At 44.1% G+C, this 24,388-nt stretch overlaps 1 protein-coding gene across 1 annotated transcript; it reads right to left on the bottom strand.

Moving 5' to 3' along the window:
- Positions 1-1,997: 1,997 nt before the first annotated feature.
- On the bottom strand, positions 1,998-24,377 carry ZKSCAN2 (zinc finger with KRAB and SCAN domains 2). Its single transcript, XM_001165098.7, has 7 exons — positions 22,766-24,377; positions 21,243-21,429; positions 18,999-19,090; positions 17,960-18,086; positions 12,808-13,491; positions 9,888-10,379; positions 1,998-6,709 (listed from the first exon to the last, which is right to left on the bottom strand). Exons 1-7 carry the CDS (start codon positions 23,162-23,164, stop codon positions 5,787-5,789), a joined length of 2,904 nt encoding a protein of 967 aa, XP_001165098.1. The 5' UTR covers positions 23,165-24,377; the 3' UTR covers positions 1,998-5,786.
- Between the last annotated feature and the right edge of the window lie 11 nt (positions 24,378-24,388).

Raw genomic sequence — 24,388 nt, forward strand, 5'->3', positions numbered from 1 at the left:
GGACTCTGCACATGTATCCAAGCAAGGCTTATGGCCTTTCAGGTCCCTCCTCTCCCCTTGGCCTACCTAGAGCCCTATACCCACCACCACCATCAACATCATTTTCCTTCCAGAGTCCGACCACCTCAGAGTGAGTAAGATATTTACTTGTCTTGGAACCCAAAGCCACTGTTCCCCCTCCAAGTCCCTGGACTCATCATAAAGTTTGGGGGTTATGATGAGCAATGCTCCTTTTAGTGCTTGGAACACAAAGCATTCATTCTCCTCCCTTAATGTCTAATTGCCTCAACTGATTTTTAGGAATTGAAAATTTGTAATCCTTAGAGATTTTTTTTCCCCTCAGAGACTTAAAGTCTCTCATCCAATTCCCAGACCTGAGTGAGTTCACAGACTTAAGTCTCTGTGAAGGAATGGGAGGTCCGGTAACCCTGCGGAAGAACCCTGATGGAATTCGGCCTGTGAAGATAATGAGCTTTTATCTTGGCTTTCGCCAAAAAGGTTTGTGGCCATTTACTCAAGGAAAATACAGGGGGACTCTTCTAGTTATGGATACTCTGCAGACACTGGCTCTGAGCAGCTACACCTCCTGAGGTCTCTGGGTCCCATTGAAGCACGCTGCATAGAGCAGAGGCTTATCAAGTCCATGTGACAGATACTTTGTCTGGAATCGACCTCATGTTTAGGTGGACTGGCTCTTGGAACGCATCCTATAGTTCTCTCTACAGTTCCTGATGGTGTAGTTGGAAATAGTGCCTCAGCAAGTGCTAAAATCTCTACCCTGCCTTTACAACCCATGGAGCTGGAGTTATGGTAGGAAGAGCTAAGTGGAAGCCACTGGAACACTTCCTGTATGCCAAAATTTTCAATCAAAAGCAACGCTCAAGGATGACAGAAGGTGCCACCCCCATATGTGCCACTTTTGGGAATAACGATTATCTTGAGTTAAAGGCACTTGAGAAACAGCAGGTGCCACAGGGCACTCTCACTCCTCTTTTACTCCCTGAAAGCAGGAGTTGAACCCCCAAGTGAAAGACGCCCTCCCTGTCCTGGGAAGAAAGAAACGTTCTTATCACAAGATGGGGAGGCAAGGCCGAGGGAATCTGTACAGACCTTGTTAAAATAATCCTTATCTTCCTTTGGTCTTCCCATATATTTTAGGTACTTTTTCACAACTGACTCTTTGTTCAATCCATAATACAGTTAGGTTTTGCTACTTCTTTGGGTCTTCATTTCTTTTCTTTTCTTTTTTTTTGAGATGGAGTCTCGCTCTGTCACCCAGGCTGGAGCACAGTGGCGTGATCTCAGCTCACTGCAAGCTCCGCCTCCTCGGTTCACGCCATTCTCCTGCCTTAGCCTCCGGAGTAGCTGGGACTACAGGCGCCTGCCACTACGCCTGGCTAATTTTTTTTGTATTTTTAGTAGAGACGGGGTTTCACCATGTTAGCCAGGATGGTCTCGATCTCCTGACCTCGTGATCCACCCGCCTCGGCCTCCCAAAATGCTGGGATTACAGGCATGACCCACGGCGCCTGGCCGGGTCTTCATTTCTTGTGGAGACTCCCGTGTATGCTTTTCTCTTGTTTATCTGTTTTGTGTTACTTTAATCCTCAGGCCTAGCCTGAGACCCTAAAAGAGTAAAGTTTTGTCTCTCCTGTTACTCTATCTTCGAAGAAACTTTTAAGACTTCTTCCACCATTAGGCTATGGGGGAGTGCCTCAGAAACACAGGCAGCACGTGTATCCAAGGCTAATTAATTCCCTCCTAGCACTGGAGATGACCATTACTGGGACAATGGCAGGGACAACCACCAGAGGACTGCTGCACACAGCTGTGGACTCACAAAAGACCCCTGCTACTTGTGGGGGACAGCACTGAACTAGAATGAGACTGGAATTCTTTTCATTGGCTGGTAAGATCAGCTTTTATCAACTTCTTGGTACATTATATTTTCTCTTAATAGAATGACGCCCTTCAAATTATGGCAGAAACCAGTGGGAGCCATTTATTTTAGACATTTATTCCACAAACAAGTTTTCAAGAAGACATCTAAGTGAACACTGATACAAAACAATGAATGGACATCCATTTGCACCAGGTCTTGGAATGCATTCAGAGGCAGAGGCTTCCAGTTTCACAAGTTACTCAGACATTCCTTTAGCCAGGGCTGCCCCAGCTCCCTCACAGCTGTCTTGTCTGTCACTGGGCGTCAGACCTCCTGACAGAGGCTTCCTTCACTTCAGCCTACCTGCCACTGGTTATCGAGGTGCTTGGGGGGCTGCCTGCTGTGGACCACGAGGGACTTGCCCTTTCTCCTTCCCCAACAAGCTCCTGGGCTGAGTTTGCTGTCACAGCATCCCCTCCCTTTCCTGAAGCATGCGATGGATTTGGTATGGCCAGATGCGGCAGGCACAGGAGAGCTGGGCCGGCAGCCTGGTCTTCTAACCTCTTCCGCGTCTATATCACGCTCCACAGCCTCATGAAACATTAGAGCCAGAGCAACTCAGCAGTTAAGTTCAACTTCTCTTCAGATGAGGAGCCGAGGCCCAGAGAGGCTATGATGTGTCAAACAACACTCATTTAGTGACAAGATTAAAACTTGCTTCTTTCAGCTTCCGGTCTCATGCTCATTCCACCAAGGCCAGGCTGCCCTGAGCCATTTATGTGTGAGGTTTCCCTTTTTAAAAAACTGTTTCTTTCCAGATGAATGAATTAGGTTGAATGCATAATAACATCACTGGTAAGAACTGGAGGTATTTGTGGCAGTAACAAAGCAAGCCTAGGTGGGACATACGACCCCAGTTTCCAAAATGCCTTCGATAAGATGATAGTGAAAAGTTGTCAGTCTATGCTGCTTTTCAAAAACAGGATTTGACACAATTTACAAGGAAATAAGACGAAATTAAATAAATATAGGTTGGGGTAGTTGGTTGAGGTGGGCTGTAAGTTTTGTTGAACTTTCCAGCAGCCAGAACAAAGAGAGAAAAAGCAGCTTAAGTTACAAAAATCACAGTGTTTGTAATACATACATACAGATCTACACACACGTAGACGTGTGTGTGTATACATACTGCGCTTAGGATCAGAGCTTTCCTTGGTACTGAGATTTAGATAAAAAAACCTTTTTCTATGAATCTTCATAAAGGCAATGTTATGTGATCTAAAAGACACATTGGCCAGAACATGATTATTCATTTTGACTTACATGTACCAGGTGAAAACAAATAAAATGCAGGAAGACAAGCAGTGTTGGTCTAAAATGGGGGGGAGACCTTCCATTTCTTCAGAACAAAGTTCATCAAATTAATGTAACACATGTCTAGACAGCCCATTTACAATTAGGAGTAGAGGTAGGGGAACCCAAATTCCACCTCAGCTTGCTCCCAGGCATATGAGAGTTAAACAGAATCAGTTTGTCCCACTAGAGAGGGAATGGGTCTTGCTTGACCCTTTCCTGCCACTGGGGAAGGTTGAGAGATGAAGGTACAGAATATGATTCTGGGCAACTTAGCGCAACTCTTCTGCAGGGGAAGGTGATGTTCTCATGACTGAGCTCCTGGCCTTCTGTAACGGCCATGGTGTAAGTGGCCCCAACTTTTGCTGTGATGCTTCCTCTATCAAACTGTGAGTTCCTTGAGCCCAGGCACCATGCCCCTTCCTTCCTTTTTGTATCATTCACTGTGGCTAGAACATGGCCTTACATGTAACAGTGCTTCATATTTATGAATAAGTCATCTACTTTCCTGAATCATGCTTCCACATAATATCAATCCTGTGTACATATTACTAAGTGGTGATTTCTATTAATGTACATCTTCTCTAGAGCTGGAATTCCAGAACATCTACACAATATAAACACAAGCCCACTGGCACCACAAACATCTTACTGTGCTACGCACACTACCAACATGGAACTGTACTTAGCATTAGAAATCTATAACTTGGACAACACAGAAAAATCAACCTATTGAGATGTGAACAGTGATAATATTTCCAACAAACGTATATCAGAAACATTTATCAATGTTTACCTGAGTCACCTGCCTTCCAACAGGCCACACCCTATTCTGGCACCATAAATTAGATTTCTTTCTACAGTGCCTACCCTCCTAGGTACTTTGCTGAACAAGTTTCAAAAGATTGAAACATACCAAAAGGAAAAATATCATTTCCAGATGGCTTCAAATAAGAGCATTTGACAAAGAAAGGGAGAGAGAAGAGCAAAATAATCACCCACAAACAGCCCTAACTCCGGTTCCCTTCCCATTAAACTTGTGACTTCTCCCTTGCCAAAGCAAAGCCACCCTGGGTCACCTACATACTAAGGGAATAAACGCCACTGACTCCATCCTGAAGCAACTGGCCATGGAAAATCAAATCTCTGGGTTTCATCTGTAACTTCAAAAGTCAATTAACCATCCCCCATCAGAACTTTTCCTTCAGTGTTTACTGGGTTACTGCCGGGGGTTCTCAAAGAGATTTTTCAGACAAAACAAGTAAATGAGGAAAACAAAAACGGTGTTCTGGATTTCTGGATTGAAGTTTTTATAAATGTTCCCACTTTTCACCCAGTGAGCTCTAGAGTTGTGTTAAGTTACTTGGTACACTACAGTTAGGTTTCTGATGCGGTGAAAAGGGACTAGAAGCCTCAGGAAAAGAGACTGGGAGATTAAACAGCCAGACCTGAGAGCGCTGGTCTAAGCTGAGGTGGCTATCTGATCGACAGCAGGCCAAAGGAGTCCAACTGGTCTTAGAAATGCTTCAGGTGTCTATTACCTCTTCCCTATCCCCTTAAAGTTTTAGAAACACTATTATTATACTGCAGCGCGGGGGTGGGAGGTACGAAATATGCCAACATGCCAGTCATGTTCTAGATAAGAGCCAGAGAAGTTAGAGGATAGAACTAGAACGCATCTGAAATCCTACTTTGCTTTAGTGAGACACACCACGAGCAGGCCTCCTATGTTATCTGAGGAGGGCATGGTAGTTCAGAAGAGGCCGGCAGGAGCACCCAGAGCAACTGAGAGGCAAGTGCAGGGCTATGAGAAACAGTAGGAGGACCTGGGATTACTTATAGGCTGGAGAAGCAGCAGCCAGGGGATTTAAGTCTTCGGGTACAGAAAAGGATGAGGGGTGATCAATTGCTTCTCACCTCCATGGAGGGCAAGGCATTAGTAACAGGATTTCAGTGACAATACAGGGATTCTGCCCTAGCTATTTGGATCAACTTCTTGACAAAAAAAAAAAAAAAAGGTACACTGTAACAGACTTCTGAGGAAAGCTATAAAATCTTCACTCTTCTTTTGTGGATCTCTTCAAAACCAAGATGGATTTGATGTAGTTCTGATCAGACTCCTCAAAGTTCTATCTAAATGTGAAAATCTGTTATCAAGCTGCATCCACGATCTCACGGAGTAGGTAATAACAACAAAAAAACTTTTGGCGTTTTTTATATCCTTGAAGACAACTCTCACCCATATGGAAGATCTTGAATGTTGCCGAACTTAGCAATCCAGTTGCAGTGGCCTCAATGTACTGAAGGGTATTTCATTCTGAACTCGGACAATGTATCTTCTCCACATTCTTAAAGGAGAAGCTGAGACACACAGAAGAGGAGGAACAGACTGATGAAGTTAGAGGCAGAGGTGAGAACAGGATGAAAGTGTTTAGTTTATTTATATTCTCAAGTTTATCTTGGAAATTACACTTCATAGCTAAGAAAAGATTGCTTCCAAGAATGAGATTAGGGTAAAATGGCTAAGGGGGCATTTAGGAAGAGAAGATCATCATCAAAAAGTTTTCCTAAATTCATCAGTCTTTCCCTTATGTGGGTTCTCAGGGCAATACAGAGATGGAGGGTGTGGCAGAGGCTTTTCTCTCACATGAACTTCCCGATGTTTGGTAAGAACAGAACTCTTACTGAAACGTTTGCCACACTGGGCACAACCATAGGGCTTCTCTCCAGTGTGTATTCTCCGATGTTCTCGAAATCTCGTACAGTTATTGAAACTTTTTTCACAGTCCACACATTTGTAGGGATTCTCCCCAGTGTGAACTCTCCGGTGGGCGCTGAAATGAGAACTGTTGGTGAAACTTTTCCCACACTCTCCACACTGATAGGGCTTCTCACCGGTGTGCGTTCTCTGATGTATAATAAGACTAGAGCTCTGACTAAAGCATTTTCCACACTCTCCGCATCTGTAGGGTTTCTCTCCTGTGTGGATTCTCTGGTGGGCACCAAAATTTGAGGAGTCATTAAAGCTTTTTCCACAGTCAAGACATTTAAAAGGTTTTTCGCCTGTGTGGATTCTTTGGTGTCTGATCAGGCTCCTGCTTCTACCAAAGCACTTCCCACAGACACCACACTTGTAAGGATTCTCCTTGTGGTGGGTCATCCGGCACATCAGACGAGTGCTCCTTCCAAAGCTTTCTCCATATTTGAGAAGTCTGTAGGGTCTCTTCCCCACAAAAGGCCTCTGATGCACAACGGCTTTCCCTAAATCTCTAGGCTGAGACATCGGCTTTCCCTGTCTAATTCCTTGAAGATTTTCCCATTGTCTTCCTGAGATGCATTCCCTTTTGCGATATTTGCTGGGGTCGGTACTCTGGGAAACAACTCTTTTGGACTTTTCTATTAATGCCCTATGCTGTTCCATGTCCTTATATACTATCTGTGTTGGATCCTCCTTGATGCTACTTCCGATTTCAAAATCTGAAAAAATGAAAGACAATACAAATTTTATACAAGTCTGATATTAACCATAAACCACCTGGCTTGCAAGGCTTGATCCGCTTGCTTTCCATACACTTCTCTAACCTCAGATCCTGTGACTCTTCCCTGATTCATTCTGCTATATTTCTTTCCATTCATAAACAGGCCAATAACAGCCAGTACAGAGTAGGCCTTCAGAAATGTTTTCTGCATTATAATCCAAGCCATCATTCCCCATCCATATCCCGATTAACAAGGGGGCAACCTGGCTTATCTCCCTGAGGTTCCACTCGAATTCATCCTATTTTCATAATTTCACCTCTATACTAAAGCACACTACACCACACTGATCTCTAGATTAGATTCTGACTAAGTCCAGGTTCCTCGAGGGACTTGAGGAACTAAATTCCTCTACATATCTAATCATATCCCACCCAAGGGTACCTGTTTCTTTTCAAATGTTCTTCTCACTTTGTTTTTCAGGCTGTCCCATAAACCACACTAAATGAAATCTTAATTCTCACTGTTACCCAAATTGGATTATTTTCTCACTCTTTTCACCTACATCCCACGTTCACTACATCTTGGATCCAGATTTTCTGTTAAGTTTTCTGGACAGAGAGCATGACATGGTGAACAGAGACAAGTTTTGGAATTACACGGCTCTGAGTCTGGTCCCATCTTGGTGAGTTATTAACTGTGTGACTTTTGTATTAACTTATGGAAAATTCAAACACAGAAAAGTCTGGAGAACAGTATGTATAATGAACTCCCACAAACCACTTACCTACCTTTAACTGTGACCTATTCATGGCCAATCTCATTTCATTTCCACTCCCACATACTCCCTGCCCCCTCCATCCAGACTACTTTGAAGCCAATTCCAGACATCACGTTATTTCATCCATAAACATTTCACAAGCTGTGCAACTTAGGCCCAATTCAGGTTAATCCTTGTTCTTAAGCATCTGCTCTCCTGCCTTGTTTCTACTGCCAGTTTCAACATTACTTTCCTTCCACACATTCAGTAGAAACCACAGATAACTCTCAATCCCAAGTGTGGAGGCTGTGGCATGGGACGGGGAGAGGAGGGCAGCCATCAATCAATCTAGACACTTAAGTAAAAAGCCCTAACAATTCCATCTTTCACTTATTAGTACTTTTTTTTGTCACCCAGGCTGGAGTGCAGTGGCATGATCATAGCTCACTGCAGCCTTGACCTCCCAGGATCAAGTGATCCTCCCACCTCAACCCCAGAAGTTGCTGGGATTACAGGTGCACACCACCACTCCCAGCTAATTTTTTATTTTTTGTAGAGATGGGGTGTATGTTGCCCAGGCTAGTCTCAAACTCCTGTGCTCAAGCGATCCTCCCACCTTGGCCTCCCAAAGTGTTAGGATTACAGGTGTGGGCCACCACACCTGGCCTGTCAGTACTTCTTTTGAAGTTTTCTGATTGAGTTCAACATTGTTCTGGGATTTGAAGGAAGTCACAGCCTAGGAGTTGGCTCAGAGAAAGCTTGATAATTTGATGATAGGTTTGGAGCTCACTTTAAAAACAAGATTCACAAGGACTTTGTTTCCAGTTATCAAAGCCAGGGTTCTACAGGACTTAATTCAAGCCTTCATACTATAATTTCCCATATATATACTAAGCTAGAGTCACTTGCTTCAATAAACTAGTCCTGAATTACCCTGCATATTCAACTGATTGCCGGGGGCTTAATCTAGTGTTATGGGAAGACGGAGCTCCTGTCCTTCAGGAGCTCACCATGTCTGGGAGATCTTATATACAAAGTGTTCAGTGCCATAAGGCAGAGACAGACAAAGTATGGGAGGTGAGAGAGAATTTGGACATGGAGATATGTAGAGCCAAGGACATCCAAGGTGGAGGGAACATCGCAAGCTAAAGTTTGGATGTGAAAGAGCTTGAGGTGCATGTAGGAAATAGCCAGTAGTTCCGCTCTGAATAAGCAGAGTTGAGGAAGGAAAATGCTGACATGTAGACTAGAAGAGTAAGATGAGCTCAGATCAAAAATGGCTGTGAAACCTTAATAAAAGTGTGGGTGGAGAAAACTGGTTTGGAGGCTTTTACAACAGTCTAGGCAAGAGAGAGAGAAGACTAAACTAGACAGTGGCTAATGGTAACTGAAGAGGGGACAGATAGACGTGATAGTCTGGATGAGGGCGGGAGCCCACAGGGAAGAGCCGTGGTGTGGTAAGGAAGATGGTGAAGTTAGTTTTGAACATCTTAAACCTGAGTTACTAGTGACAGGCCCACGAGGGCGTAAGTCAGTGGGAAACATGCAGGTGGAGCTCAGGACCAGAATAAAGTCTTTTATTTAGTCTCTGCCTATCTTTTTTGTCTTGCACACCCCATATAACCATAAGATATTCTTCTTTTGTGCTTACTGAAACACTTTCCTCATCCAAGTTTTTTCTCATGTGTAATTCCAAGTTTTTCTTCCCCACGGTACTTCCAGGAGATACAAAACACTGTCTGACCCATACCAACAAAAACCAAGGCTGAGAACCCAAGGACTGAGTCACTCTAACGTGAGTTCCTCCTTTGAATAGAAGCACCATGAGAACAGGAACTTTGTTTTTTTCAGATGGAGTCTCACTCTATCACCCAGGCTGGAGTGCAATGGCACGATCTCTCTAACGTGAGTTCCTCCTTTGAATAGAAGCACCATGAGAACAGGAACTTTGTTTTTTTCAGATGGAGTCTCACTCTATCACCCAGGCTGGAGTGCAATGGCACGATCTCGGCTCACTGCAACCTGCGCCTCCCAGGTTTCAAGTGATTCTCCTGCCTCAGCCTCCTGAGTAGCTGGGATTACAGGTGCCCGCCACCACACCCAGCTAATTTTTGTATTTTCAGTAGAGACAGGGTTTCGCCATGTTGGCCAGGCTGGTCTTGAACTCCTGACCCCAGGTGATCCACCCGCCTCAACCTCCCAAACTGCTAGGGTTACAGGTGTGAGCCACCATGCCAAGAACATCACTGCTATATCCCCTGTTCTTCAAGTAGCACAGGCACTCAAATATTTCTTGAATGAAGGAATATTCATGAGCTATGTGCAAGATCTACTGATTTTTCAGTAAATCACACTTATTCCTCTTTTGGACTAAAACTCCTTGGTTTTGCACCAAAACTCCTTGGTTTTGCACCTTACCATTTGGGCTCTGCAGTAGACCTGGAGGTCCCTGGAACTCTGGCTCTTGCACAATTTCCTCCTCGCTCATTCTCTCACTGCAAGAGTCTTCTATTACTGCCTCCTGTGAGGTCTCTTCAGGTTCCCAGCCTGTAGGTTCCTGGGGTTCAACCTCAATACCCCCTCTTTCTTGCCTTGAAGGTGATGGGACTTCCTCTGGGGTGCTGGGGGAAGGAGCAGATGCCCGAGAGTTAATCAGGGCATCCATCTCCTTGTAGAACGCGCAGGACTCTAGCACGTGGCCATTTTTCACCTTGCGGTAACTCTTCTGAAGGCTTTTGAACTTGGTTCGGCACTGTTCTGGTGTCCGGAGGAAGCCGCACTCTCGAAGCTGTTCAGCTACAGCCCCATACAATTTGCTCTTCCGATGACAGGCTTGAAGCGCTTCATAAAACCGAGTCTCACGGAGGATATCAAGAAAAGTCTTGGTTTCTTCATAGCCCCAGTGCACGCCTGCCATTTGGGGATAAAGTTCATAATGTAACAAAGAAAAGGAGTCTGTAGCCTCTATACTATATACATTAAGAAATGTAGAGGTAAAAAAAAATCCCATTCACAGTGGCAACAAGAACTACATATGCCTAGGAATAAGCTTTGCAAGAAATGAGAAGGTCTATATCAAAATGTGTAATATCATACAACTAGAAAAAATGACAAGACACTGTTTATGAATAGGAAGACTCAAGTTGTACAGATATCATTTCTCATATGAATCTATAGTCAAAATCCCATTCAGATTTTTAAAATTGAAATCGGTAAACTAATCTCAAAGCTTATTTGGAAGAAAAAAAATGCAGTCCCCCAAATCTGCCATTGCTATGGTGATTAACTAAATGATTTAGTTCTCTAGAAGTCTCTTTCCAAAGTGGTTAACAATAATGACTAGAATTTCCAATAGGAACTTTCCCCCTCAAATTTCCTACCACTTCTGTAAGCAGTCTTCCTTGAGGAGCAGAACTATGTTCAGAGTAGTTTTTGGATGTCATTGAATCCTCTACTTTGAGATGAAATGATCTGTAAGACAAGACTATGTTCTGCATTTATAGCAGAATAAAACTTTTCAGGGCATATCTAAATATAATTTGTAAAACATGCTTTTTGTATGTTTTGTAATCTATTGTAGGAAAAATCTCTATCCTCTATCTTACTAGGTGGTTTCTTCCAGGCCTATGACTGGATTCCCATATTTGAGACCACCCCAAGAGTCCCAGCCTCATGTTGATGGATTTTCAGATTGGTGAGACCTGTCTAGGCATAATGCATCTTCCCATCTTAGCAGATGTTTATTTTTTATTTTTTGAGACAGAATCTCAGTCTGTTGCCCAGGCTGGACTGCAGTGGCACAATCATGGCTCACTGAAGCCTTGAACTCCAGGGCTCAAGCGATCCTCTCGCTTCAGCCTCCTGAGTAGCTGGGACTACAGGAGTGTGCCACCACGTCTGGCTAATTGTTTTATTTTTTGTAAAGACGGAGTCTCGCTGTGTTGCCCAGCTGCTCTCAAACTCCTGGCCTCAAGGGATCCTCCCATCTCAGTCTCCTGAAGTGCTAGAATTACAGGTATGAACCACCACATCCAGCCAGATATTTCTTTTGAATGGGTTTAGTCATGGATACATTCCCTAGCCTGATTTAGTTTTCCATTCTATGTAAGAATTTATAGGCTGGGTGCGGTGGCTCATGCCTGTAATCCCAGCACTTTGGGAGGCCGAGGTGGGTGGATCATTTGAGGTTGGGAGTTTGAGACCAGCCTGACCAACATGGTGAAACCCTGTCTCTACTAAAAATATAAAAATTAGCCAGGCATGGTGGTGGGTGCCTGTAATCCCAGCTACTTAGGAGGCTGAGGCAGGAGAATTGCTTGAACTCACCCAGGAGGAGGAGGTTGCAGTGAGCCGAGATTGCGCCACTGCACTCCAGCCTGGGTGACAGAGTGAGACACCGTCTCGGAAAAAAAAAAAAAAGAATTTATCTCTAGCTGTAGTAAAGAAACATTACTAATAACAGTGATACCAGGCAATGCTGTATTATATTTTAGCATTTTCACAGTGCCTTCATTTATATTATCCTATTTAACACTAATAACAACCCTATGAGGTATTCTTAGCCATATTTTACGGATGAGAAAATTGAAGCTCAAAGTAGTTACGTGATGTGTCTACTGTCACACAGTTATTAATTGGCGATTTAATTCTGCATGTCTCAGTCACAAAATATTTAACACCAGCTCTCTTTTGCATGGTGTATCTGTCTGCCTTTTTAATTTTAATGTCTCTGTATTATATTTAAGGTGGATCTCTTATAAGCAATTAATGTCTGATAATCTTAGTTCTTTAAGTTTGTAATTAATTATATATTTGGATTTATATCTTATTTTTTTCCATCTGACTCATCTATTTTGTATTCTTTTTTCTCTCCTTTGTCTTCTTTTATATTACACAAAAAATGTTTATTTTATTTTTAATGAAAACCTGTTGAAACTGTTACAAAATTTTGTACTGGTTATTTTAGATAACGTAATAATGCATGCTTGACTTATAATGCAATATAATTGATTGCTTTATGCCAATTATCAGATAATACAAGATCCTTAGAACCCTGTAACTCCATTTGTCTTCCTTCCACAAGGACCCAAACACTCAAAATCCATGCTGTGCTCTAAAGTGAAAACGACTCCTCCACGGCCACTTGGAGCTGTTACTCTGACTGCAATGGGGGCAGCAGCAAGCACCTGAGAGTACTTCAGTGATGTGGCCACACCACAGTGAAAGTGGTGAGGTGTGCGTGACAGCACCCCCCGGGTTTGGCCACTTCTGGTCTACTCCTTTTTCCACAAGATCACACATCTGTTTTCCTACCAGAGAAACAAAGCACAATTCTTACCACTGAGGTTCTGAAACAAGACAGGGGCACCATGGATTTCAGACTTGCGGATAAATTCGATGCCTATTTCATCACCATCAGAATCTTCTGCAGCTTCCTCCTCCTCCACCAAGCTGATGTGTTCCTTAGCACTGATGGCAATTCTCTTCAGTCTGGGGACAGGTATCATCTCCTTTGGTTTATCAGTGGACGGAGCACGGGCTGCAGGGTTCAACAAAGCATCCATGTCCTCAAAGAAGGCGCAGGGTTCTAGCATGTGGCCATTTCTCACCTTTCGATAGCTTTTCTGGAGACTTTTGAACTTGGTTCGACACTGTTCTGGGGTTCTAAGGAAGCCACATTCTCGCAACCATTCAGCCACAGCACCATACACTTGGCTATTTCGGGGACAGGCCTGAAGTGTTTCATAAAAGCGAGACTCTTTGAGAATTGCCAGGAAAGTCTTTGTTTCCTCATAGCTCCAATGCACACCTGCTATCTTTTCATCTTCTAAACCCCACTGCTGCTGCTCTCTCCATGTTTTTCCTGCACTCCTTGCAGGGACCTGAATAGCATGAACTGACTTTTCCTTGACGTAGTTGCTTCGTAGGATACTTCTCTTGTTAGAGGAATGCAGACCTAGAGTCCATGGCTCCTTTCTCTGTTCCAACCGGGTTATCTTGTTAGATGTAGACACTGCACTTCCTACAGTAAAATAAACATATTTCATGGTAGACATAGAAGTCATTACTGCATGCCTCAATCTTCTGCTGTCACATGCTCTCCTGGGCCACTTGTTCACACCCAAACCTTCCTCAGCTGTGACATTGCACATTTATTTTTACATGACTTCCTTGGTACAAACATCTACTAACTTACACGATCATTTTACTTCTCATATATGTACCATTTCTTTTCCTAGCTAGTTCTTACAGGAAAACCTTTAAGGGTAAGAATATATATTTTTAACCTTTGATTCTCTCTCAGTAGCCAGTGTTGTGTTAGGTTCAGGGTATGCTCCTACTCAGTATTTGTTACTTGTAAAATAAAGTGTATCTTTTCCCCACATTCCCCTCCATGCCCACCCCAACATACATAACATACATACATATATAGGCACTGGGACTATAAGAGATAAGAAGCCAAGAATTTTTTGTTAAACTATATTACAAAGCCACAGTAATCAAAACAGTATGGTACTGGTATGAAAACAGACACAAAGACCAGTAGAACAGAATAGAGAGCATAGAAGGAAGTCCACACATGTATAGCTAAATAATCTTTGACAGAGTGCCAAGAACACATCACTGGGAAAAGGTCATCTTTTCAACAAATGGTGCTCGGAAAACTGGATATCCAGATACAAAAGAGTGAAACTGGACCCCTGTCTTACACGACTCACAAAAATGAACTCAAAATGGATTAAGCCTTAAATATAAGACCTGAAACCATAAATCTCCTAGAAGAAAACACAGGGGACAAAGCTCCTTGACACTGGTCTGGGCAATAATTGTTTTGGATATGACATCAAAGCACAGGCAATGAAAGTAAAAGTAAATGAGTGGGACTACATCAAACTACAAAGCTTCTATACAGCAAAAAAAAAAAAAAAAAAAAAAAAAAAAAAAAAAAATCTAATCCAAAACAACAACAACAACAGAAACAGTCAACAAAGTGACGAAAAAATCTATGGAATAGAAAAAAAGATTTGCAAACCACTCATTTGCTAAGGGGTCAATATCTAAAATATATAAGGAACTCCTACAATTCAATAGCAAAATAACAACAACAAACCAAACAAATAATCTCATTAAAAAATAAGCCAAGGATATGAATGGACTTCTTCCCAAAGAAGACATACAAATGGAAGATAGGTACATGAAAAGGTGCTCAACATTGCTAATCATCAGGGAAATGCAAATCAAAGCCACAATGAGATATCATTTCATACCTTTCAGAATGGCTATCATCAATGAGACAAAAATAAGAAGTGTTGGTGAGAAGAAAATGAAACCTCTGAATACTGTTGGCAGAGCTGTGAATTGGGAAGAGTCATTATGGAAAACAGTATAGAGGTTCCATAGAGAACTAAAAATAGAATTACCATATGATCCAGCAATCCTGCTACTGGGTATATATGCAAAAATATTAAAATCAGTAGGCCAAAGAGGCACTACCATGTTCACTGCAGCATTATTCACATACAGCTAAGATACGGAAGCAACCAGGAGGCTGAATGGATAAAGAAAATGTGGTCTATATACACAAAGGAATATTATTCCGCCTTAAAAAAGAAGAAAATTCTGCCTTTTGCAACAACATGGACGAACATGGAGAACATTATGTTAACTAAGGTAAGCCAGGCACAGAAAAGACATATATCACATGACCTCACTTTTTTGGCAGTATCTAAAAAAGTCCAACTCATAGAAGTAGAGAGTAGAAGATGGTTACCAGAAGCTGGGGGAGGAGGAGGGAAGATGGGGAAAGTGGAGATTTGATCAAAGGGCACAAAATTTCAGTTAGATGGGAGGAATAAACTTTAGTAATCTATTATATAAATTTAGTAATCTATTATATAGTGACTATAATATGTAGTAATGCTTTGTCTATTTCAAAATTGCTAGAAGAGTAGATTTTCTTTTATTTTTGAGACAGAGTGAGCCCAGGCTGGAATGCAGTGGCACGATCTTGACTTGTCTCTGCCTCCTGGGTTCAACAGATTCTCCTGCCTCAGACTCCCAAGTAGCTGGGATTACAGGCACCCACCACCACACCTGGCTAATTTTTGTATTTTTAGTAGAGATGGTGTTTCGCCACGTTGGCTAGGCTGGTCTCAAACTCCTGACTTCAGGTAATCTGGCTGCCTCGGCCTCCAAAAGTGCTGAGATGATAGGCGTGAGCCACTGTGACTGGCCTAAAAGAGTAGATTTTAGATATCTTCACCATGGGAAAATAAGCATGTGAGGTGATGAATTTTTTTTTTTTTTTGAGACAAGTTCTTGCTCTGTCGCTCAGGCTGAAGTGCAGTGGCACGATCTCAGCTCACTGCAACCTCTGCCTCCTGGGTTCAAGCAATTCTCCTGCCTTAGCCTCCCAAGCAGCTGAGACTACAGGTGCATGCCGCCGCGCCCGGCTAATATTTGTATTTTTAGTAGAGATGGGGTTTTACTATGTTGGCCAGGCTTGTCTTGAACTCCTGACCTTGTGATCTGCCCACCTCAGCCTCCCAAAGTTCTGGGATTACAGGCATGAGCCACCATGCTCTGCCGAGGTGATGGATATGTTAATTAGCTGATTTAATCACTCCCCAACGAAAACATGTATCAAAATATCACATTGTACCCCATAAATATACACAATTATTATCTGTCAATTAAAAAAAGACAAACGATAACAAGGTTGTGGAGAAAAGGGAATGGTCATGCACTATTGGTGGGAATGTAAACAGGTACAGCCATTATGGAAAACATTAGGGAGGCTCCTCAAAAAATCAGAACTACAATATGATCCAGCAATCCCACTTATGGTACATATCCCAAGGAGACAAAATCAGCATCTTGAAGAGATAGCTGTACTCCCGTGCTCAATGAAGCATTATTCACAATAGTCCAGACATGGAAACAACCCAAGTACCTGCTGACGAATGAATATTGAAAATGTGAAAATATAGGAAAAAAAATATAATGGAGTACTAGCCAGTCATAAAAAAGAAGGAGCCTGGGCGCAGTGGCTCACACCTGTAATCCCAGCACTTTGGGAGGCCAAGGTAGGTGGATCACAAGGTCAGGAGTTCGAGACCAACCTGGCCAATATACAGTTAATAATATTATAGTGTATACTTGAAATTTGCTGAGAGTGTAGATCTTAAGTGTTCTCAACACACACATACATAACTATGTAAGGTGATGGATGTGTTAACTCAAATGTGGTAATTATTTTACAATGTATATGTACATAAAATCATCAAGTTGCAATATGACATTCTTAAATATACACAATTTTATTTGCATATATATACATATATATAGTTTTTGAGATGGAGTTTCGCTCTTGTTGCCCATGCTGGAGTGCAATGGTGTGATCTCGGCTCATTGCAATCTCCGCCTCCTGGGTTCAAGCTATTCTCCTGCCTCAGCCTCCCAAGTAGCTGGGATTACAGGCATGTTCCACCATGTCCAGCTAATTTTGTATTTTTAGTACAGATGGGGTTTCACCATGTTGGTCATGCTGGTGTTGAACTCCTGACCTCAGGTGATCTGTCTGCTTTGACTTCCCAAAGTGCTGGGATTACAGGCATGAGCCACTGTGCCTGGTCTTATTTACATATATTTAATAAATAAATATTAAATTTATTTGTACCCCAATAAAGCCGAAAAAAATTTGGTAGAAGAACCTAATTTCCAAACAAAACTTACAGGAACCCACAAATACATATATCAAAGAAATAAAATTGAGTTGTTTTGCTTAAGGAGGTTGAGGGTAGGTGGGCAAAAAAAAGCCTTATATCTTATTATAGCTTTGTGGTCCTGAGACACGTCAAAGATGTCTTTCTCCTCAAAAGAGACTGAAATCTACTTTTCTATTACATGAAGGGGAAAAATAATCTGTGACTTCACATTTGAAAATTATTGGTACAGATATATTTTCGTAAGTATTTATTGAAAACAAAATATTTCATTAATAAAATATTTCATTAATTAAAAAAAAAACTTCTGAAGACATTTTGGTGAGGTTAACAGGAAAGAGCTGTTAAGAACAGAAAGCAAACTGAGAATTTGCCAGCTTATGATACAAAAGAGATGAACATGTCGTCATTTGAATCCTAGCTACATTGCTTACTTTACTTTGACCAGGGGAAGTTTCTTAAGCTCTCTAAGCCTCAGTTTCCTAAGGAATAATACCATTTACTGTACTACACCATTTTATGTAATACAAATATGATAGTCATATGTAACTCCTCTCCAATGTTTTAATCACTAAATTATTATTATTATTTTTTTACTGGAAGGAGGACTGGGTGAGGGAAGAGAACCTGGCTAAGTGATTACACTAGACAATCCTTAGAGATCCTTTAAGTGTTAACATTTCTATCTGCCTATCTTCTAATCAGTAGAAATGAATACATTAGAAAGCTCCAAGTCTTATATTTGGAAAGGGAAGGAATCCTTACCCAGGGAGACCACGTTCCCAACATTCTCCTTCCTGAAATCCCGGTAGAGGTCCCTTTGGGCAGGAATCTGATGCACACTCTTTCTGTAGGAAAAGCCTCTGGCCACGTGGACATCTTTCACTGGTTCCTGTAATGACACTAACACCAATGACTACCAAGATAACTGCACAGGTCTTCAAAGGATGAGCAATCATAGATGAGGCAGAGAAGAACCCTAAAGAAGAACTGAAATCAAGGAACAAGTGGATAGTTTGTGCCAAATGAAGCAGAAGAGAAAGAATCATAAGATGACAAGATAAACAAGATGATCCAGCAAGGAGTCTCATTACTCAGAAGACTGGGTCCCATCTTTTCAGGAAAAGGAATAAGGGGGAAATATACTTATACACTTGTGACGACTATAAGTATATTTACAGTAAGTAAAGTAAGTATATTTAAAGTAAGTATAAGTAAAGGAATAAGGGGGAAATATACTCTTGTGGGGAGTATATTTAAGGTAAGTAAAGTAATTATATTTAAAGTAAGTATAAGTAAAGGAATGGGGGAAATATACTTTTATACTCTTGTGGGGAGTATAAGTATATTTAAAGTAAGTATAAGTAAAGGAGTAAGGGGGAAATACACTTTTATACTCTTGACGGGAGTATAAAAATTTGAGGACAGTGAAGGCACAGAAAGCATTGCGCCTAAACACCCTACTAAGGAAGGCCAGAGAAGATAATTATGGCAGGGCATGGTAGCTCACACCTGTAATCCCAGCACTTTGGGAGGCCGGGTCGGGCGGGTCACTTGAAGTCAGGAGTTTGAGACCAGCCTAGGCAACATGGTGAAACCCTGTCTCTACTAAAAATACTAAAACTTAGCCAGGTGTGGTGGCATGCACCTGTGGTCCCAGCTACTCAGGAGGCTGAGGCAGGAGAATTGCTTGAACCCAGGAGGCAGAGGTGGTTGCAGTGAGCTGAGATTGCGCCACTGTACTCCACCGTGGGTGACAGAGTGAGACTCCATCTCAAAGAAAAAAAAGACAATTACAATGTACCTGGGACCCAGCAGGAAGCCGTGTGGTTGTCACTTCCTGATCTAGGGTATTCCATTCATCAGCAAGGGCAGGAACCCAGGGAGAAGGCTGAGCTGTAAGAATAGAAAGAAACGATTAGTAATCTGGGCTTTGACCCTTTAATTCATGCTGTCTCTCTTTTTAAGAGATGAGTACGTAAACACCAACAAATATAAATTCACCATTTTCTCTGTGAGTTCACAACAATCCCCAAAAACACAGTACCCTAAAGCTGGGATCACAGCCTCAAATGCTTTCCGGGGGTAAGCAAGTAAATACAGGATGAAGGGGACCAGGTAAGGACTGTGGGAACTGGAGAGCACACATCTGATTGAAAGGGCACTGCCAATGCCAATGCTCAGGTCCCGCTCATGTCTCAGTGTGAGACTATGGCTGTGGTACCTTCCCTCCTTCCCTACCCCCTTTCCCTTCCCCAGCCTTCCTTTTCCCCTCCCTTCCCTTCCCTTTCTCCCTTCCTCTCTCTCTCTCTCTCTGTCTCTCTCAATCATGGACATTTGCAATGCATTCCATCATAATATAAATTTGGGGAGGCATAAAACAGTATAGTAGTACTGAATCTTGCCTCTCAGTGAAGGGCTGGGTAAATCAGACAGACTTGAGGTTTAAAAATAATTGTGCCATTCTGGGGGAAAGGAAACTAGCATTTATTGAGCACTATTATGCACTGGCTCCTTCATGCTGCCGCATTTAATCTGCACGAATAGCCTTGCTATTTCCCTCTTAAAGATGAGAGGACTGGGTGTGGTGGCTCACGCCTGTAATCCCAGCACTTTGGGAGGCCAAGGCGGGCAGATCACCTAATGTGAGGAGTTCAAGACCAGCCTGGTCAACATGGTGAAACCCCATCTCTACTAAAAATACAAAAATTAGCCAGGCATGATGGCACACGCCTGTAATCCCAGCTACTCAAGAGACTGAGGCACGAGAATTGCTTGAACCTGGGAGGCGGAGGTTGCTGTGAGCTGAGATTGTGCCACTGCACTCTAACCTGGAACAAGACTCCACCTCAAAGAAAAAATAAAATAAAATAAAATAAAGATGAGAGAATGGAAAGTTTGAGAAGTATCCTGACCAAGGCCACATAGATAAAAAAATGGCAGAGCTAGGTTTTGAATCTAGGTCTGTCTGTCTCTAAAGCCTAAGCTCTTAGCCTCTGTGCATTCATGCGTCTTTTCATATTATTTGCCCAAGATCACAGACAGAGGGTGGCAGAGACAAGATATAAACAGAAGACTTCTGACGGCAGGTTTAGTGATGTTTCCATTCCTCTCTTTAAGACTGAGATGAAGCCACACTTCAGGAGATGGAGAGATCACTGTGGACTGGGAAGGACAGGGTATTCATTTCCTAGCATTTGACCTGAGTCATTAATGTGCAGGGCAGCTGTGAATGTCAGTGGTCCCTTCCTTGTGAAATCTTAACTGTTTATCTCTCTTGTATGCCACTTCTGTGATGGCCTGTGAGTCAAACTTTGAACACAAATGCCTTGTTCCCTTTCAAACAGCTGTTTGACTTATTTATAGTCAGTCAAGAGCACATACACATGGCAGGACTGAAAAACACATGATGATTGTAGAATGTAGATCTTATTTTATTTTTTTGTAGAGAAAATGTGTTTGTCTCGCTATCTTGCCCAGGCTGGTCTTGAACTCCTGGCTTCAAGAGATCCGCCTGCCTCGGCCTCCCAAAGTGTTGGGATTACGATGTGAGTCACTGTGTCCAGCCGTGGAGAGTTTACCACCACAGGATCTCATAGCTGGCCCAGGCAATCTAAGTTTCCCCAGTTTGGATCTTTTTTTTTTTTTTTTTTGAGACAGGGTCTCGCTCTGTCACCCAGGCTGGAATACAGTGGTGTGATCACGGCTTACTGCAGCCTCAACCTCCTGGGTTCAAGCAATCCTCCTGACTCAGCCTCCTGAGTAGCTGAGACCACAGGTGCATGCCAACACACCTGGCTAATTTTTTTTTTTTTTTTTGCGATTTTGTAGAGACTGGGTTTTCCCATGTTGCCCAGACTCAGTTTCCACCTTTATGATACCTTTTCACTTATATTGCACATGTTCCTAATTCTTGAAGTGAATGAAACCTTTCTCCTATTCTGAATATGTATCAAGGAGGCCCTCCACTGCACATTCACAGCGTTGGGGCACTGCGGAAATCTGCCCCAGCCTCTGCACTGGGCGTGCTCCGAGTCTTCCCTCTTACCATTCTTGGGTAAGGGCCGACGTTCTCGCTTTCGGTTCAGCTGTTCCTGGTGTCCTGAGTGGAGGCTTCCAGGTTCCTCCCGAGACACCGCCCTGGGTTGGGTCTCCACCTGCTCTGGCTGCAAGTCTGCCACCTCCCACGCTGCTCCAAGTGGGGCGTGCTTCTCCCGGTGCACGGGACTGCTGACCTGAGAAATGAAGTCAATACCATAAGAGGGAGTAAAACAGGCCCATATCAGGGCGAAATTCTCCCAGGAAAGACATCAAAGAAGGACAGAGACATGAGAAGGAATGAAAATTCCACTCCATTCCCAGTGGAGTCTCTGAGAGCGCTGGGCTGAGAGTACTGTCCAGCAGTCTGGGTGTAAGGTAACAGAACAGTGTTCTTTTTTCTGAGACAGAGTTTCACTCTTGTTGCCCAGGCTGGAGTGCAACGGCACGATCTTGGCTCACTGCAACCTCCACCTCCCAGGTTCAAGCGATTCTCCTGTCTCAGCCTCCCAAGTAGCTGGGATTACAGGCATGCACCAACATGACGGGCTAATTTTATATTTTTTTAGTAGAGTTGGGGTTTCACTATGTTGGTCAGGCTGGTCTCGAATTCCTGACCTCAGGTGATCAACATGCCTCGGCCTCCCAAAGTGCTGGGATTACAGATGTGAGCCACCGCGCCTGGCCAGAGTAATCTTTAATACTAAACAGAGGAGGAAATCTGTCAGGAGTGAAAGAGCCTCCTTGTTGCTAGAATAGATATTATTTGACTCTATATCTGTTACGTTCGCAAAGAAGTTACCAGGACATGAATATATTCAGTAGTGATATGAAAACTTACAAAATTAATATCCACATCTATCTGTCTATCCCTGACCAACACAGCAACCTGCTGATAGATCTCTACACAATGCAAGTCCGATGCAAGGTGAAACTGCAAATCTTGCAAATGTTGCAGGATTTCACGAGGTTCATGAAAGTGAGGTTGAAGAACAACTAGAAGAGCATGCAAGCCACTGAGAAATGAAGATGTGGCAGTTAGACTGGAGGAGAGTGACAGAAATGACGGCATGAGAGCACTTCAGAAGACACTGAGTGCAACAGTAAAACGCTTGGAGACGGCTCTGGGATAACGGATGAAGTCCTTTTTTTTTTTTTTTAAAGGGGGAACAGAATAGCCTTTTTTGATCAAAATGCGTAAGTGAACCTCTGTGACGCAAAACCATATTGTTCTCTTATATTGTTTTGTTGCAAACATTATGCCAAAGATGACGATAAATGCTTAGGTGAATAATGTCTGGTTTCCATTGTAAGATAATATTTCAACCAAAGCTTTTATTTTTGTATTTCACGTGAAATTCTGATCCCCTTTTAAGTGGATTCACTTAAAGTGAAAAGACCCCCTTATAGGGTCTTTTATTAGTACCATTTATCTTTCTCTGAAGAGCACGTCTTTCTGCAATACATCCCTGCCCACATGCCTTTCCCATTCCCTTTTTTCTAAGTACAAAAATTTGGAAAATCCTCTCTCACCTGCTGTCTTAGTCTTCCAGTCTCTTTCTCCAAATGCACTACCAGGGCCACCGCTTCCTCTCCACTTTGCGGACACTGCTTCTGTGCCCAAGCCTGAATCTTCTCGGGTAAAATGGTGAGAAACTGCTCAATCACCAGCAGCTCAAGTATTTGCTCCTTGGAACGCATTTCTGGCTTCAGCCACCGGCAGCAAAGTTCCCAGAGTTTGCTGAAAGCTTCATGGGGTCCAGTCACATCCTCATAACAGAATTGCCTGAAGCATTTGCGGAAGGTCTCAGAGCTATCCGATCCTTCCAGAATGGGCTCTGATGCCCACTCGGGGTCCTTTTCCACCTTCATTATTAGGCATCCCTCAACCTCCAGGGGCGCGTCGATCTGAGAGTCGAGGGCGACAGCCATGCTGCAGCCCAGGGGTCAACTTCACGTCTAGCTCAAGGTGGGGACCCAAACCCAAAGAAGACTCCAAGCGCTCCCTGCTTAATGTTCCTGGGAGTGTGATAAGGTACGGAGGTTAAAAACGGCCAGGTCGGCAGGAACAGGGTATTCCAGGCTGATTAATCAAATCTATGCCAGGCCCTTGAAAAGGTGAACGTATACTCTAAGATGCAAAAGCCTGGCCTCTTCTCCAAACAAGATGTGACCGCGCAATGTGGTTTTCCAGGGTGCATCCCTCCTAGTGCAAAGTCGGAAACCGGGAGGCTGGACGACTGGGAGAAAAATGAAGCAGGCTGAGGAAAGGCTGGGCGGAGGCGGACAGCCGGGCCGGGAGGGGGTGTGTCCGCTACTCCCGGGTCGGGCGCGGAGAGGCGAGTCCCCGAGTGGGTGGGGCCGGATGTGCAGGCCCCGCCCGGCGCCAGGTTCCGGGCTCGGGTCACCGCAGCACGTCCAGGCCGCTGGGGGTGCCGCTGGGGCCGCCGGATTCCGAGAGCGGCGCCGGGCTCTTTCGGGCCCACGACGGCCCCGACCGTCCTCAGGAAACCGCTGCCCGCCGAGAAAAGGCCGCAAAAACTGTTCCGCCCGGAAGGGAGAAGAGCTGCGGGGCGAAGCCAGGCCTCGCAGGGGGCAGCGGCAGGCTGCTCGCGTTCGGCCTCGTCCACTCGGCCCGCGGAGAGCGCGGGGGGCGCTGGGAACCGCAGTCACGCATGCGCCGCCTGCCACCGAGCGCCGCGGGGCCCGCGCGAGGCGTCCTCGCGGGCGAGGGGCTGGGGGAGGGGGGGCCGTGCGGTGGACTCTCGCGAGAGCGCGCGGCGCGGTGACTCGTCGCTGAGGGACTTTAGGATTGTAGAGGGGCGCGGAGGGTCCTCCCCGGGGCGGAGGGACACAGAGGGATTCTAGGGAACCTGCCGTCGCGAGTCCCGCTTCAGGCGGAGAATCCAGGCGGCGGCGGGGCCTCCCTGAGGCGGAGGAGTCGGCACCGGGGCCTGGCTGCCGGGGAAGGAGAGCCCGGGAGCGGGGACTCGTGTGTCTGGCGGAGGGACACGGCGTTCCGGTGGAGGGATCTGTTCCGTGTACCTGGTCCAGGGCTGCGGTCGGGGATGGAGCGGGTACCCCTACCCTGCGGGACCTTCTTCCCCTGGCGGAGGTGCACGGCGCGGCGTGGTGCTTTTCTGGCGGAAGTATCTG

This window comes from Pan troglodytes, chromosome 18, assembly GCF_028858775.2.
Source record: "Pan troglodytes isolate AG18354 chromosome 18, NHGRI_mPanTro3-v2.0_pri, whole genome shotgun sequence".
NCBI classification, from domain to species: Eukaryota; Metazoa; Chordata; class Mammalia; order Primates; family Hominidae; genus Pan; species Pan troglodytes.